Source organism: Zeugodacus cucurbitae, chromosome 2 (genome assembly GCF_028554725.1).
Source record: "Zeugodacus cucurbitae isolate PBARC_wt_2022May chromosome 2, idZeuCucr1.2, whole genome shotgun sequence".
Taxonomy (NCBI): Eukaryota; Metazoa; Arthropoda; class Insecta; order Diptera; family Tephritidae; genus Zeugodacus; species Zeugodacus cucurbitae.
Window position 1 is genome coordinate 57,871,672 of NC_071667.1, and position 17,808 is coordinate 57,889,479.

The following is a 17,808-nucleotide window of genomic DNA, read 5'->3' on the forward strand; positions in this document are numbered from 1 at the left end:
TAACAATTTTTTGTATTCATGATTATAAAATATATATATGAAATTATGTCATTAAATTATCGTTGAATTATTTCCATTAAAATTGCAAATGGTCTGATTGGATTATCTTGAGAATAGATGCGTGATTGTTCTTTCAATAAAACTTATTTTTTAGAGAAATCGTGGTTTTTTAAACATATATTATGTAAAATGTGCCTGGACATATGAGCATTTTTGTATAATAATTTTATTTATAACGCATATAATAATGAAATAAATTTTCATTGATTAATGATATGCCAATCTTTGACTACTATTGAGTCAAAAACATATTATTTTTCGCGCATTTAAAGAAATACGCTTTTAGTACAAATCCCAATTGCAACCCTACAAACTGCAACTGACGTGTTCAAAAGGCGTCCGCGCGGCGTTGTTTGACAGTAGACGACTTCGTGGTAGCGGCCACAAAAACTCCACAAATTTGGAAAAATTCTATTGTGTGGATAGCAAATTAAAGTTTTGTTTATAATACTTTAAGTTAAAAACACGTAAATCTATAAAGACATCAAAATGGGGTTGGGTGAGCTGTTGCAGTTTGACGAAATGCTACGCGACTTTAACAGAATGAACAAACGACAGGTAAATTTCTATTTTTTTTGCTGTCTTATTGGTTTAGTGCGGAAGGGGGTATACGTGTTTCGATTACACGTATGCACTTAATAATTGTATACAAAATATGATTGTAAAATTTCAATTTTACTTTATGGTTTTTTCTTTTCAATATTTTTATAGTCGTTATACCAAATATTGAGCTTTGCGATGATTGTTTCATCGGCTTTGATGATCTGGAAGGGGCTAATGGTTGTTACTGGCAGCGAGTCACCGATTGTTGTGGTGCTCAGTGGTAGTATGGAACCGGCTTTCCATAGAGGAGATTTGCTCTTCTTAACAAATTATAAGGAGGAACCAGTGCGTGTAGGTGAAATTGTTGTGTTCAAAGTGGAGGGGAGAGATATACCTATAGTACACCGTGTCGTTAAATTGCATGAAAAGTGAGTTATCCTTTACACAGTTGGTTTACAAATTTAATTGTTTATGTGTAATGAAAATTATTGTACTTTATAATTATAGGGAAGACGGTTCAGTGAAATTCCTAACTAAGGGTGATAATAATAACGTAGATGATCGAGGTCTATACGCTCCCGGCCAACTGTGGTTGACGAAAAAAGATATTGTAGGGCGCGCCAGAGGGTTCCTTCCATATGTCGGCATAATAACTATATTTATGAATGAGTATCCAAAAGTGAAGGTAATATAGTTTATTTATTTCACATTTGTCGCAATATTAATGTTTAATTTTCATTCTAGTGGGCAATATTATCGATTCTAGCAATCTTTGTACTTTTACATCGCGAATAATATCCAGCCACAAATCACACAGTTAGATATAAGCAAAAGGGTATACACCAGGCCACGTACATACTAGAGAGCCAACATATAATAAATTCGAAAACCGCAAACACTCATTGCCATCGCAATCAAAATATCAATAACAACACCAAAATCAGCAATCGCAAGAGAATTGTTAAAACAAACAAGTGAATAAAAAATTACAAACTTAAACAAAAAACAAAAAAAAAAAAAAAACCATTGTGTGGTTGTTAGCAATATAATGAAGTGGTTAGCGAAGTTTATTTTCACACAAACAAAACATGTAAAGTGTATTGTAAAATTAATTGGTTTTAGTACTTCCACGGCTATGCCATTTCATTTGACGCGCAACGAATTATTCCAACAGTACAGCATATACATGGTTTGTGCAAACCGTTGTAACAAACGTAATAATACAAAGAAATATAAAGCATTTTTAAATTATTATCTAAGCACATTAAATAAAATTACGAAGAATTTAATAACGCCAACGTATTTGCTTCAAAGGCGGGATAACGGATGATCAGCAAAAATAAGTTTATTTAATATATTTGCGTTTGCGCATAAATGCCGAAAGCAGGTTGAGCTGTTTTTTTTTTTTTGTAGAATTACTTATTCTTTGCTTATCATTTGTTGCTGTTTTGTATTGTGCATTTATAAAAATAGATAAGTAGTTGCATTTTAGTTGATTTGATTGCAAACGTTAATGACATTGGCTTTCTCGCGTTGCTTTTATTTAATTGATACGCTATAAAAAAAAATAAGTTCAATTAGCACATAAATGAAATTGGCAAAGACTTTGTTTCTCACGGTGATTTATTTATAAATGTAAAAAAGACAATTTCTACTTGTACTTTTTTTTAGCACATTTGTCTGATTTATTTAAAATTTGAAACTGAATAAAATGAAAAGAAATAAATTAATTTGTTATAGTACTGTTTAATTTGAGAATGTTGCATGACGAAAGCTTTGCTATACCAAGAATATGTGTACTTGAAATTATATGGATTTGTTATTCTCTTGGGTAATAGTTTTCAACTTTTTTTTTTAATTTAAAATTTTATTGCCGCTTTTACATTTTGATTGCATTCACATTTATAGTAATTATATGCATTACTACTTGCGAATACGTGGTGGTGTTACGCAAAGCCACGTAGCTTTCTAAATGTAAATGTGTGTGCAAGTGTTAAGAGCACTATATCTATTGCATTATTGACTAGATATAAAAGCCGTATTTGAGGTGTATATCAAAGTTAAGCGTAATTTTTATTATTTCAGCACATTTTTATAAAGTTCCACAACTATTAAAGCTTTATAACAAGTGTTTTCTTTAAAACAAAATATTATTAATTTATACTAAACTCCTTTCTTTTTTCATTTTTGCTTAACAACTAGTTATGTTGTGTCTATAGCATTATAGACTAGCCTCTATCAACTCCTTATCGTTTACATCTACTTCGATGTGCATTATTCGAGTACGTGGCAGATTATACACGAACGCCTGTTTCTTTATTGTATATGTGTCACAGGAACTGGAATGAAAAACCTTTGGCGTGTTTTATGCGTTGCGAATTTTTCCAACAAAATATTTGCCTTCATATATTCTGTTCTCGTTTGCAAAATTCACAAACACACTTATATGCTTATTTTTGTTTAGCATTAATTGCTAACGCGTTTCACTGCTTTGACATCGGTTAGTGCATGCAATCATTTCTTTATTTCTTGAACATGGTTTCCATCAAGTTTTCGCCTGGTTGATTTTTAGGACGCGGTGATGGCGTAAGCGAGCGGGTATGCGGTGCGAGTTCATCCTTCTTATGCACCGCCGAGGTGGCAGCACGACGTTGACGTATGCGTTCTTCCATAACGCTGGGCACCATGAAACAGTTGGACTCACGGTAGATCGGCTTGCGACGATCGTTCCATGGGAACTCCCATTGGATGGGCGTGAAATCGCGGCGCCATGGCTTGCCTGCAATGAGTAAATTTCATGACGTGAAGTTTATAAAATGAAGAAACCTTATGGACCACTTTATGCATATGTTATAGTACTCACGTGGCTTGAACCAGAAGTGGCAGGTCCAATCCTCCTCGCCATCGTCGTCAACATCACTAAGCAGAACACAAAAATTTGTAGACCTTCTCATAGCTATTTATTAACATTCACTTACCCTCTCACATAAACCCGCACATAACGTCTATTTTTACGGAACAACTCCAATGCTTCGTTGAAAGTTAGCTCCAACGCTGGTGTATTGTTAATTTGCGTAATCTCATCACCGACACGCATGCCGGCACTGCGTGCCATACCAGTGGGTGTCACATTTATAATGGTTAACGGTTCGAATTGATCAATTCCACCGGTTACCTCGATGCCCCAACGTGAATCGACGAAACTCATAATGCGACGATCGGTCTCGACCGTGTACGTCATACGGAGCTCATATTCGACATTGTCGAAAGCGTCCGACTCGTACTTGGGTAGTTTATTCTTTGGGTCGCGCATGCTTCAAAGTGTAATTCACATTTATGATAAATTCTAAAGTCCATGATCTAACTAACTACCTGTTATTCGTTTTTCTTGTAGACACGTTAAATGAAAACTCAGCTTCTCAGCGATCCAACAATTCCACCTCTACGATCGATCCTTCGTACGTTTACTATTGCTTCTGGCACTTTTTTGTCACTAGCGTCCAACACAGGTACGTCCTGACAACTATTCGACCAAAATTCAATTGCTCGCTGCCTCGTTGAGTGGGTGGTATTTATAGTGGATCGTAGCGGCAGCGATTTCACGGCCAATGTGCATTTACTTAGATTCAGGGTTAAGGGGTACAAGTTCGATTACATTACGTCATTAATTTGTTGCATTTTTATTGCCTTAGTATTAGCACAATTCGTTTTTTACAACATTAAAAATAGCACATCCGTGACCATGTGTTGTGGTTTGCCAAAAAAATAAAAAAGCCAACAACAATATAATGCAGTTTAACATTTGAAGAAATTATATTATGTGAGACATTTGGTTTTGTTTTAACTATTGAGGACCAAGAAGCCACTTAAACCGAAACTGAATCCATACGGTCTAACTTGTTTCAATTTTTAAAATAAATATATCAATTCATTCAATTCAATGATTTAGACGGCTTAAAAACATAATATCTGCTATCTAATTTGAATCAAATCCGTCCAGTTCCTCATATGGCTTCCTTCTTCACAGCCAACTTAAGAAGGTTGAATTTTAAAAACTGCAGCTCAAACTCAAGTTTACAAAACAAGAGGCGCCACAAGAGCTAAGCGTTTCAGAGTCCTTGAAAACTCTAGCCGTTTCTACATTTTCTAATCAAGTCCTTCTTTCCATGCTTACTCGTAAACCATCACACCTCCTTCGAAGTATCTTTATCTCGAATACACTTTGAGTTGTTCACTTCACCTATTAGTTTTGCTCATTTTCTTTATTAAATACAAATTTACATTTGTTGAATTTTTTGATATGAGTTCTGGTCTCTTACTATTACGTACTTAGATCCAATTCTTTGAAACTTACCCTGAACATTGTCTTCCTGTCACTTGAAATTCGTTCCATTGCGGTTACATAAATCCAATTGCTATTGGAAAATCTCGAAGATTGTTATCATGTCTATCTCAGCACAGGCCGTTCATGAGGGTCTTATTATACAACAGTAACAAAACTTTGAATTTGCCTGCTCAGTCCGAACATAAGTTTTGTAATTGAAGAACCTATAATGCTCGAGATATTTCACATATTCTTTCTGAAGCCTATCCACGTTCATATTTCTTGATTTATTTTTTAAACATAAAGTTAAAACCGATCTTGTGGGAGGATAGAGTTTGGCTATCAAATGACAGCGATATTGGACGATCCGGTAAAGAATAGCCTAATGGTGTAAAATCCATATTATTGAAGAATTTTTCTGGTGGAATTCGTAGATGGGATTATCACAATAGGTCATTTATGATGGTCGCTATGGAGTACGATGTCCTCATTGCGATCTTATAAAAAAAATTAGACTTATATTGCAACGAAATCAAAGTTTTTAAGAAAGAAAATACTTTTGGAAGGTAATCGTGTGACATTTAATAAACACATGTTCAACCCTTCACTGAATTTAACAAACAATTCGTCCGAAATTCATATTAATGAAAGATTGAGTGTTTTGGACTTCCGTCTTAAAAAATAGAAACACAGATTTGCAAATATTACCATCTATATATATATTTGTCATAGGCACCGCTTAGGCAATTGTAGGCGAATCCACCAGAGCACACCACTCATTCCTCCTTCTGGCTATTTGGCGCAAACTGGAAATACCAAGTGAAACCAGGTCGCTTTCCATCTGGTCTTTCCAACGTAGTGGAGGTCTTCCTCTTCCGCGGCTTCCACCTGCTGATACCGCATCGAACACTTTCAAAGCTGGAGTGTTTTCGTCCATTCGAACAACATTACCTAGCCAGCGTAGTCGCTGTCTTTTTATTCGCTGGACTATGTCTATGTCGTCGAACAACACATACAGCTCATCATTCCATCTTCTGCGGTATTCGCCGTTGCCAATGTTTAAGGGACCATAAATCTTCCGCAAAACCTTTCTCTCGAAAACTCCTAGTGCCGTCTCATCGGATGTTGACATCGTCCACGCTTCTGCACCGTAAACTAGGACGGGCATAACGAGCGACTTGTAGGGTCCATATAGGGCTTGCTATTTGTCGAATTTATTCTCTTTAGCTTTTGGAGACGAAACTAGCGACCACACTGGAACTCTATATGAAGATTTGTCAAGATCTTCCGGCATTTAGCACTTAGTTAGCATAAGAGAATGATAACTGAACGAGTATTTAGAGAGTTTTATATGGAGTTGTAGAATCCAAGTCCTTGTGAACGCTCAACAAAAGTTTCAAACGACTCAAACAACAAAATATTTTACGCTGTTGCACAGTGTGGTACGGTTTATCAACAGTTCGTCCCCACTACTTATACAGATATAAGTATATTAAACTTAATGCGAGCGCCAATTCTTGAAGACTCACTGCAGCACGATCACCAAAACAGAGAGCTGAAATGAGTATGCTCTCCGCGAGTGGCGTCCAGTCTCAACAACCAAACGACGAAGAGTCAACATTCAAGCACAGCACGATCCTCACACTTGCGACGTCTTATTGTCAGTAGTATACTTGTCGCAGTAACGTACAGACAAACAATTCCGCTGAACGTAAGTGTAAAGTGAATTGCCTTTAAGTGTTTAGAATAATAATAAGTTATTTGCATGGTGTTGCAAAAAATCTAATTTCAATTTTCACATTTGCGAATTTGTGAAGATATGTGTTGTAATATATGTATGTGAGTTCATATGTGTTATGATAAACAAAATTGTGGAATTTATTATGAATTCTTGTGAATTGAAAATTGTTTAAATGAATTATGGAGATTACTCACACGTACATATATAGAATTGTTTGTGTGTTTGCGTATTAAATAATTTAATTAAATAGAGAAAAAAATTGTTTAATATAAAATATGACAGATAATATGAAATATGTGGGAGCAACAATGCGCTTGTCATGTTAACAGTTAACGCTATTTGTACACTTACAAAATACTTATATATTTACATATTTACATACATACATATGTGTGTGTTTGTGTGTGCAAGCATTGTTATTGTTTTTTATTATTATTGTTTTTATTACTTTAGTCTCCATTTGGCCTAGTTGCGTTTAGCGCATTGGAATGCATGTGTAGTATAATTACTCAATTCCTGGCAGATCACATCATCGCACCGGCATTAGTCACCGTTGCGCCCGCCCACCAACACGCTACCTGTTCGTCGCTTTCGTTCAGCCTATTGGCGCATATCAAAGTCGTTTTTCATTTAATTACAAAAACACTTGTCACTTAAGAATTTTAATTTGTTTCTACATTTTGCGCGAAGAAATATTTTCCAATAGTAAAATTAGCAAAAACAACAATAGAAGTGTTAGCGTGATTAGTTATTCCAGACATCGACGGGGGCAAAGCATATTTGGTGTTCAGTTGTGTACGCAATGTGTTGACTGCGAAAGGTCACAGCGCGCGTATGCCAAAAATATTATATGTATTGTACAACAATTCCAGTTTTGGAACAACAATTTAATTTTGTTGTTTACCTTTTTTGAAAGAAATAAAATCTAAGCATACGTATGTATTTATGTATGTATGTATGTACATATGAATTTTTTATAAATTTTTATACAAAAGGAAATGTATTAAAAACAAGTAAACATGTGCTAATTGGCTATGTTGAGGTCATAAATAAAAACAAAAAAAAAATATTTAAAAAAAATTAAAAATAAATATAAAAAAAAATATTTAAGAATAAATAAAAAAAAATAAAAATAAATATTTGCATACGTGCTTATATAAATATACATACATACATACATATACGTATGCATACCCACAAAAAATATTAATCTTTTTCAAATCCATATCTCCCGCTTTAGGCGCGCTAATGTTTCCGAAATATTTCTGATAATGTTTAAGACTTGATTGTTGTTGTTACTTACTAATTATGTATTGTACAAAATATTGCTTTTTCGAATTTTTTCATAATTTTTGAAAGCACAAATATTTTCTTTAGTCTTGCGGAAACACCTGCGTAAACTTCTTAAATAACTTTTATCTTATCACTGTGTTAACAACTAATGCTTTAAGACATGGCATTTTGTGAGTCAGTTGAATGGAGGGGAAATGTCATAATTGCATATGCATACATACATATGTATATACAAACATACATATAAATATTAGTAAGTCTAGGCGGTTAGCCGTTACTTTAGTTACTTTAAAGAAAAACTTGAAAAATACATATAAAAAAAAAAATTTCGCCGCAAGATTGCTAAATATATATACAGATATAGACATATTTCTATGTATTTGAAATAATTACAAAAAAATAGCGTTATTTAACTCAAATCTAAATTAAACTATTTTGAGCTATGATCTAACTCATAAATCACATCATTTTTTTTAACAAATTCCAAGCACCATAAATAGAAAATACATATAGATACATACATATATTATACATATAGTACATACATGCATACAGATTTACACATATATAAAAGTAAAAAAAAAAATCACAATTCAATTGTTATCCGATACCCTAGTTCTTTTTATCTTCTATTTTTCCATAGAACTTGTTTGTGCAACATTTGCATGTGAGCGTTCTTCACCTTAACCTACGACAACATCCAGCCACTGTGACCGCTGAGCGCGTGAGAGCATAAACAGCGTAATCCTCTACTACAACAACAACGCAACAAACTTCAAACTCACTCACTCACTAGCTTTCGAAAGCTATAGCGACACCACTCGACCACAACCGCAATCGCAACCACAACAACAACAGTAAAACAATATGGGCAATCCAATCTGGTTCATTTTTTGGTTTTTGATCTTTTGGTTCATCTCATTCTTTGTGGCTTTCTTCGCTGCATTCTGCTATATAATACTCTATGTGCTTGAGGTGATCTTCAGTGGATTATCGGTGAGTATACGATATAAGTTTTTTTCTAAATATTTGTGTACCTATGTACATGTGGATCGATTTGTATTAGACATGCATTGAATGATTACCTTAAATAATAGCATCGATCACTTTAGTTTAGTCAATTTCAAATTGACCCGACCTTTACCAATGGCACACTTTTCCTAAATTAACCGAAGGCCCTAGTTGAAGGTGATTCTGAAGAGCTTTCCAAGTTCCCGGCAAACATTTGCTACTCATACTCCCCTAATATTATTTATTTTGCGTTCGGCTTCGAAACATTTTTCCATCATTATCAGCGAGCGACAAGTACTATATGTACTTCGATCTTATAAGCTGTTTTATTGTGTCTGAGTGTATAAGTTTATCTTTATTAGTTACATATTAGTTCGATAGTGGTTTCGACAGCCTTAATAACGACAATAAAGTTCGTAACTATGTTTTAGTTTATTATCTTTATAAGAAGTAGTTGAAAAAAGAATCAGTTTGGTTTTATTAAAAAGAAAAAATCAATTCTATAAAAACCCCCACATAGTATCCCAAACCCATTTTTTATTAGTACAATGGCTATCATCTCACATACAGAGTATAAAAGAAAAAAAATCAGTCCTAAGGTTCTCTTAATATACAATAGTTTCAGATAGAATTAATTTGAAACTTAAACGATCTTAGATTTCAGAAATATATAGTAAAAGTGGAAAGGTACCGGTCATAGGAGGATTGAGGAGGAGGATCCATTGATCTTACTGTTTTAACAACTAACAAAAATATGTTGAATTATTCAAAGTGAATAGCTTTCAGATCAACAACAAGCAGGATAACAAAATGCTATGTAGTTGTAAACCTTGATCTATTCCTGAGAGAATGAAGTCAGTTTGGATAGAATAGCTAGAAATATGGCGGAGATATGAGCAAATGAACTGAAGACTCACAGTAGTCAAATAAATATGTGTAAATAATTTTGACTACCTCTGTATATGAGGACCTCCTAAACCCCATCAACCAATTTCTTGCAAAAATTGCTTTGCTATCAAAACAAACTAATTTTTTTATCACTTTTATGACGTCAGCCTTGACATTGCTAATTTGAAGATAGTGAGATCACATGAGATCAACTTAGTGTGATGTTTTAGTGCTAGCGATGCTGTTGATTTCTACAATATAAATTAAACAATTTATAGGTGTACGTGATCTGATAGACGTATGTAAAAAACCTGAAATCAGCAGTAACATGACAGACCGGACAGATATCAATATGAATTTCTGCCATATCCAATCACTATGTCAATTGCAACTCATGTGAGAAACAAGTATTCTAGAGATTAGAGCAGTGAATCATTGCATTTTCTTCCACTTTCCACTTTATGTTGTCCATTCTCAATTTTATTTTAATGTTAAATTAAAAAAGAATTTCAACTTGTTTCAGTGTGAGAAATTGTTGTGATGATAACGAATAATCACACTCTTGTTAACCGCTTATCAGTATAGTGTGTACTTATGAATGAAGAAAGCTCTTGAATAATACAAATATTGTTTTTAATAAAATAATTTTTATAATAAATTTATTTTAAATTTTTTATTATTACATTTTATTTTCCTTTCCTTTTCAGGGTCTCAACAACCTACTGTTGCAAGGCATACAATTCCCCCACTACTGTGCACAGGCTATGCTGGACTGCAAGTCTCCGTTATAAATGTTTATCGGCAGTGCATAAGTGTTTGTTTCTTTTGTTATTCTTGTATTGTTAGTATATACACAGATATAAATAAATAATTAAGCTTTACAGTTATAAACTCACAAATAATGTATACATATAGTGGCATGAAATTGTATTGCCCAAATGAATAAGAGGCCATTTAACTATTAAATAATACATTAAATCTTTTTCTACTCAGTCCAAAATAATTTATTGTTATAAAAATGTGCTAAAATAAAAAAAAATAATCAAATATTTAGATTATCTTTTATTCAAGAAATATTTATATTCCGTGAGAAGAAGTTGATTTGAATGATGTCAAAACCATCTAAAAGATTTGATGTGGACTTTTTTCATCGTGAGAGCTGAGTTCAAGTTGTGTCAACATTTCGAAAAGCGTTGATGGAATGAAATGCTGTTGTTATCAAAAAAGATGTTTGAAGAGTATTATACGGATTCCTAGGTGATACTTATTTCACTTATCATATATTTCTAATTGATATTTTGGCCACAATCAACAATGTGAAGATCTACAAGGGGCTGTTATGGAAGAAAACTTAAAAAAATGCACAAAAAATATTCTTGAATACCGAGAAATGAAAGATAATCGCTACAGGTGGCACTCCGAAGGTATGAAAGGAACATCAAAGGTTGGACACATCGTACTTAAAAATTACGATATGTGAAAGCTTTGTGCAAAGTGGGTGCCGGACGAGCTACTATCGACCAAAATCTGAGCAGCTTGGAGGAAATATGACTTCATTATACCAGAATCCAGATTCGAATTGCTTCCGAATCCACCAAAATTTCGGATCTGATCCTCAGCGACTGTTTCCTGCTTTTAGATATCAAGTGAATAAATGAAATGTTGAAAGATTGCTAAAAGCGGTATATTCCGCTCAAGTTACCTCTGATTCACTGGTTCACATCCTCAGGTCCACGACTTTTTTACAATTTCGGACCTCAAGACAAATTACAATAATAAATGCGAAGGTAATAAAATCGATGTATAGAGCTCAATCAAACTGGTATAAATAATGGTTTTCATTAAATTCATAAAAACCTTTCAGTTCGCAAGTTTCGTACGGAATAAAATTAATGGGGTGACTGAAACAATTTAACAAATATCTTTCATTCAACGATCTATTCAATATAGATGTCGAAGATTGCTATCTTTAGTTTAAAGAGGGCCAAAGACAGAATGTAGAATATATGTTTATATAGAATAAAGGAAGTTAAATTTAATCTTAAAACATTAGTGGAAATATTCTTAGAAAACTCAGTTATCCGGTTAATAAGCCTCAAATGCAATACTTCACTGTATTTAGATGCTTTTTCTTTTTGTTCAATTTCACTGAAAATGTCAAACAATGTTTAGAAAATAAAACTTAAAGTCACATTTTTCTATTATTAAACAATAGTATATATTTGCCGCTTCTTAAAAACACATTTTTTAATTTAAAATAATTATCTGCCGCTAAGCGAAATTGATTTTTGTGTGACCTGTACTAGAAGAAGAATATAAGAAGTCAAATCAGCTTTTCGTGAAACTCTCAACTACGTTATGAAGAACCCGATCTGGTTTATTTTCTGGTTGTTGGTCTTACTTTTAATCTCATTTTTTGTGGCTTTCTTCGCTTCATTCTTTTACATATTATTCTACATGTTTGAGGCGTGCTGTGACTGCTGGAATGTAAGTTAAATTAGTTTGTACAACGAAGAAGTGAATTGGAGACAAAATAATACCGAAAAAAAAAATCGAATTGCTCCGTGTCATACTTATGAATGATCATATAAGATCATACGAGTATACTATTAGATCCTCCTATCTGTAAACTTAGTTTTCTCCCCTTATTAAAATGTCGTAATAATAATATTAGCAATAGTTAATTTAAAAATTTTATTATTTTCAGGGCATTAACAATTTTCTGCTGAAATGCGTACAGTTCCCTCACCATTGCGCCGAAGCCATGCTTGAGTGCCGATCTCCATTCTAAAGACGGTCATTTGATATGAATGCTTATACTACGAACATATGTAAATCTATATTTATACAAATGGAAAACATATCAATAAAATAGCGTAAAGAACGTGAGTAGTTATTTGTTCTTACTTAAGGGTTAGATGGTTTTCAAAATTTGTTTTTTTTTAACCTAATAGTACAAAATGCTTAAAATATTATCCAAAAATATCAAAACAATCCGATTGAAATTCTAAGATATATATTCTTTGGAAGTTCCGCCCATCAGGCCACGTCTGTTACAAGAAAAACTTTAAACGCGTTTATCTCAAAACTCAATTTTTAAGTCGGTAGACACGATATCTCGAAAAGTTATTAAGAAATTTTGTTCTAATCATTATCTAGTTAATGAACGAAGGTTTTTATACTCTCGCAACCTGTTGCACAGAGTATAATAGTTTTGTTCACATAACGGTTGTTTTTGTCACCAAGAAATTTAAGAGTTAGATATGGGGTTATATATACAGAAACGATCAGGATGACGAGTGGATTTGAAATACGGATGTCTGTCTGTCCGACTGTCCGACTGTCCGTGCAAGCGATAACTTAAGTAAAAATTTAGATATCTTAATGAAACTTGGAACACATGTTCCTTGGCACCCTGAGGAGGTTGTTTTCGAAAATGCCATAAATAAAGATATGAAAATGAAATTTGGAACATAGGATCCCATTAGGGAGGGGCACATTTGGATGTAATTTTTTTGGGGAGGTGGGCGTGGTCCCACCCTCAAATGGATGCTGGAGTGTTTCAATGAAATGTGTGATTTACAAAAAATTGTAAAAATATCCCTGTTTTCAGCCTCTGAAACCCGCCTAACCTCGTAAGAAAAACCGAAACCGGAGTGTTTGATGCCATGTAATATATATTTGTGTCCAATGAAAGGGATTTTGGAAATTTTTAAAATATTTTATATGATTTTGCGTAATCTACTATAATTATCACAAACCAGTCACTCTAATGTAAAAAAAAATATTAAGGTATCTCTTAAGGGGGGAGCCTGCTTTAGAGGCTTCAAAAAATCTATATTTTCAAGGATTTTTTTGGAAAGGAAAGAAATGTCTGATTGAAATGAAACTTTTAGGATTTATTCTTATATATTTGAAGAGTCTTCTCAAATTTTTTTATTATTATACATTAGATATTCTTCATGTTTGAAGAAATTTACGGAGACGCCTCGAGTGTGCAATTTCTGTGTGGCGGGCAAGAGACAGGTCGCAATTTTCATATGAAACAAAAAAAAAAACAAAAGAAATTTTTAATTTTCAATAGTGTAATTCCAAGGTGAACCAAGACCAAATTCAACAAAAAGTGAAAAATTCAACAATTTTTCGCAGATTAAAAAAATGCATTTAAAAAAATTTATTTTAAAACCGGATTAATATTAACTTTCTTAAGGTATTTTAGGTTCACCTAGAGGATAATTTAATTCCAAATACAACGCATTTTGATTCGTTTCGATATGACGTTTACTTTTTTTCCTATCTTGCCCGCCAATTTGAAAAAACCATAAAAATGGAAATCCGAGAAATCGCGTATCAAAGTTTTCGTTCACAAAAATCGTAAATTTCTTGAACTTACCCTATTAATATGCTAATCAGCGATTCATAATAGTTTTATCTCCACAGACCTTCTATAGACAGTTAAGCTGTCTCGAAGGACTGTTAGTCCCTTTTCATTATAATATACATAATAGTTGAAGGGGTGGAGCAAGCGGGCTGCAGGCGGTCCGGCCTCTAGTATACCTGTTTGACGCTTGCTCACTATTTCGTCTGAAATAATCCGAATTTTGTTCTGAAATTTTGGAGACATATTCTTGGATAGTTTATAAGTGATTTACGCAAAAAAGAAATCGATTTTTTGAAGCCTCTAAAGCAGGCTTCCCCCTTAAGCCGTATCAACTCTCTTCAACAAATTATTTGAAACCGCTAGGAAGACTTATTCGAAGGAAAATGTAAGATATGAGATCTAACAATCTAGCTTTTTTGTAGAGCTCAACAACCAGTAATACTAATAACACATCGGTGGGTAAGTAACGGACGGACGGCAGGTGGAAATACTGTACATTATACGAAAAGCACAACAGAGAAAAGCTGTACGTAAACAGAAAAGCTCCACCAAAAGCGCTGTCAGCAATAGTGAGCGAAAATTTAACATACATTTTAACATGAGTTGAGATTAAAATTAAATTCATTTGAATCACAAACACATATAAATATATGTAGTAATGCTACTTTGTTTTGTGAGATTACGAAATAACCAGTGAAAAGCAATTGCGAAAAACTGTTATACGCACAACAACACCACTGCAAGTACGAGCTCTGAGCGTATAGGGGGACAGGGTCAGGTGGTTATCTTTCAGCTGGCAGGTGGTTGGCGTTCGGCTGATGATATGGAGAAGACAGAAGAAAGCTTTAGCGCAAAAATTAATAATTTTTGCCGACCTGAGTATGCTTCATGCCCGGGTACAATTCAATCGTGAGTGTTCTCTCGACGCGGTTAGTGCTGAAGTTAGCGGGTCAACAGCGGAGTGTATATAATAATTATAAAAAATATATATACAAACTTTGAACGCTGAAACATACTGTTACGTTGGAATGTAAAGTGAAGGCATTTTTTTTGGAAATATTTGTATTAAATTAAATAAATAATAGACAGTGTAGTTTTGTGCATAAACACAATATTGTTTGGGATTAACAAAACGCAGAAAGTGTAATAAACAACAGTTATCAATTATGTAATTTACCATTTCTATGTATTGTATTTAAAAAAAAAGCGGTGATGACAGTTCTATTATTTGTCATAAACTAAAGAATTCTTTACTGCAAAAGGCAAAAGTAATAGAAGCCAGTAGTCAAAGCATGACAACTGGTGCGAAGTGAAAAATCTTAGCGCTGTGCACAAACATATGGCAAACTTAAAGAACAGCGAACAGCAAAGACAAATCGTAGCATACTTTACGGCGTATGGCGCTGGAAATTCGGTCGTAGTACCGAACAAGCGACTCGTACGCGGCAAGCGCACATTTCTGCATGTATATCTGTATGTGTGTGAGTTGTATCGTAAATATATATGTATGTGTGCGTGTAAACATTTCTTTTTAGTTTCGTTGCTTTGCAATACAATAAAAAACAGCTGCAACGCGAAACAAACACACACACATACACTCGTATATATGTATATATGGACCTGCGCTGCCTCCGGCTTGGTGTGATCGATTTTTCGCTCTCTCGCGTACGCGCTGATTAACATTAGCAGCATATAGACCGACTTCCCGGCCCCCAACCATCATCGCATTCTCATTTTAACGCTTCTCTCCCTCCCTTCCACCGCAGCCGGAACAAACCGCCGCAGCGTTCTTCCAGCCAAACGAAATTGCTGTGTTCCGAGATAACCTCACTTGTTTGTGCCACCAGTCGGGTCGGCACTATACAGCTAACGATTGTTCGCTAATACTTGTAGCGTGAGGCGAAGAGCGCGGCAAAAGATAACAGCGAAAGCGTGAAGTACGGAAAAAAATGAAAATAATAAACACAACAACAATAGGTCAGCAGGCTTTGAGTGGATTTGTTTTGATTGTTTTTCTGCAATATTGCGCGTTTTCTTTAAATTGTGTGTGAACGTGTGTGTGTACAAGTGTAATCGCTTGTTTATTTTATACACGTGAGTATGTTCTAGTGACTATTGGAGTATATTTTATTGTAATTTAAACAGAATTTTCGGAGTTAATTTAGTATTTCATATTTTTACTTTACTTATATGCGACATAGTGTCTGACAAATTACTCTGGATATAATATATTCAATAAAGTATCCAATGTGAACTGAATCAAACTTTAATATTATCGCGCTAAATTTCTTTCTCAGAATTAGAGTATTTTATTTTGTGATCCAACTGCCTTATTTTCCTTTTATCTTTTATTTTCCCCTTGAATATTCTGTAGAACCCTTTTTATAGCCGAGTAGTCCAAGTTTATATCAATTTATTATACATATGGGAGAGACCACTTTTTGATTTCATTATTTGTTAATTAAAAGTTATTATTAATGGCAATATTTATTAAATGAAAATTTTTACTATATTTCACATTATATCAAATTATATTAAACTTTTGTTTACTTTGTTACTTGCCTTTGATCAAAATAAAAAAAAAGGTTTGTTTCGTCGAAAAAAGACATTTTTTCCTGAATTTTTTTAGAAAAAATTATTGCTGTAGGTTTATTTTACTTATTATTATATGAAAGTACAACATTTGAAGGATACTTAAAAAAAGTTTTATCGAAAAATAATGAGGAATAACGGATTTATCGTCGATCTCTACAGGCACCTCGAAAAGTAGTGTTTGTGCGGTGACCAGCCTACAGCATCGCAGGATCATCCGAAACCAAAAAATCAAAATGCTTTCTTTAGTTTATTAGTTTATCTTTCAATTGACGTCGAGTTTTTTTTAATTTTTCAATTTTTAGATTTTTGGTACCATTTTCAAGCCAAAATGACGATTTTAGACGAAAAAATCGACCTATTTGTTATTGTAAAATTGTTAGAAATTATTGTTTTTGGAAAAACGATCGTCATTCGAGAGCTATATATATGTAGAATATTTGTTCAAAATTTAAAAACGATCGATGCAGTGGTTTTTTCTGTAGGCTGTTTCAAAGTTTTGTACACTCAGCGCAGGTAGCTGGAGGTACCGTTATTCAATCTGCTGTAACTTCGTTAGTTTTTCTTCGAATGACCTAAAACTTTAACAGAATATTCTTGAGATGTTGATGGTTCAGAAAAAAAAAATAAAAAAATAAAGTTGTCAAACCTTAACCCCCTCTTAATGCTTGAAGCTCTCCTCCTTAATGGGGAAGAACTCGGACAGCCACTTTTCACAAGCCTCTTTTGAGTTCAACTTTCCCCACCAAGAGCGTTCGTCATGGACAGGAACAGGTGGTAATCACTTGGCGCTATAAAACCTCCCATCCGAGCTCCCGTAGCTTCTGCCGAGTCATTAACGAAGTATGTGGTCTGGCGTTGTCCTTCTGGAACACTACACCCTTCTTGTTGGCCAATTCTGGACGCTTCTGGTCGATCGCTTGCTTCAAGCGGTACAGTTGTTCGCAGTAGGTGGTAGAATTAAGCGTCTGGGCA

At 33.9% G+C, this 17,808-nt stretch overlaps 5 protein-coding genes across 11 annotated transcripts in view; 4 read left to right on the plus strand and 1 right to left on the minus strand.

Moving 5' to 3' along the window:
• Nucleotides 1-385: 385 nt before the first annotated feature.
• LOC105214554 (signal peptidase complex catalytic subunit SEC11A) lies at nucleotides 386-2,333 on the plus strand. The gene is made up of 4 exons (XM_011188044.3): nucleotides 386-618; nucleotides 772-1,031; nucleotides 1,111-1,288; nucleotides 1,348-2,333. The coding sequence occupies exons 1-4, from the start codon at nucleotides 550-552 to the stop codon at nucleotides 1,396-1,398; spliced, it is 558 nt and encodes a 185-aa protein (XP_011186346.1). The 5' UTR covers nucleotides 386-549; the 3' UTR covers nucleotides 1,399-2,333.
• A 497-nt stretch (nucleotides 2,334-2,830) lies between these two features.
• On the minus strand, nucleotides 2,831-4,161 carry LOC105214553 (uncharacterized). The gene is made up of 4 exons (XM_011188043.3): nucleotides 3,976-4,161; nucleotides 3,582-3,917; nucleotides 3,467-3,522; nucleotides 2,831-3,382 (listed from the first exon to the last, which is right to left on the minus strand). Exons 2-4 carry the CDS (start codon nucleotides 3,914-3,916, stop codon nucleotides 3,126-3,128), a joined length of 648 nt encoding a protein of 215 aa, XP_011186345.1. The 5' UTR covers nucleotide 3,917; nucleotides 3,976-4,161; the 3' UTR covers nucleotides 2,831-3,125.
• Nucleotides 4,162-6,489: 2,328 nt separating this feature from the next.
• Nucleotides 6,490-10,907, plus strand: LOC105214561 (uncharacterized). Of its 2 annotated transcripts, none has more exons than XM_011188059.3 (3): nucleotides 6,490-6,638; nucleotides 8,605-8,957; nucleotides 10,568-10,907. In XM_011188059.3, exons 2-3 carry the CDS (start codon nucleotides 8,829-8,831, stop codon nucleotides 10,649-10,651), a joined length of 213 nt encoding a protein of 70 aa, XP_011186361.1. In that variant the 5' UTR covers nucleotides 6,490-6,638; nucleotides 8,605-8,828; the 3' UTR covers nucleotides 10,652-10,907. The 2 variants fall into 2 exon arrangements, with proteins under 2 accessions (XP_011186361.1, XP_011186362.1); XM_011188060.3 differs by having other exon boundaries at nucleotides 6,524-6,638; nucleotides 8,578-8,957.
• A 1,104-nt stretch (nucleotides 10,908-12,011) lies between these two features.
• LOC128919977 (uncharacterized) lies at nucleotides 12,012-12,749 on the plus strand. The gene is made up of 2 exons (XM_054225976.1): nucleotides 12,012-12,347; nucleotides 12,568-12,749. The coding sequence occupies exons 1-2, from the start codon at nucleotides 12,219-12,221 to the stop codon at nucleotides 12,649-12,651; spliced, it is 213 nt and encodes a 70-aa protein (XP_054081951.1). The 5' UTR covers nucleotides 12,012-12,218; the 3' UTR covers nucleotides 12,652-12,749.
• Nucleotides 12,750-14,060: 1,311 nt separating this feature from the next.
• The window catches only part of LOC105214562 (acetylcholinesterase), a 187,490-nt gene continuing 183,742 nt past the window's right edge, over nucleotides 14,061-17,808 (plus strand). For 2 of the 6 annotated variants that reach the window (XM_054225977.1, XM_054225979.1), the window contains exon 1: nucleotides 14,064-15,409. The gene's annotated coding sequence lies outside the window, so the exon portion shown is untranslated. Of the gene's footprint in view, nucleotides 15,410-17,808 lie in introns of all 6 variants that reach the window. The other 4 variants (XM_054225980.1, XM_054225982.1, XM_054225983.1 and 1 more) reach the window with 3 other exon arrangements.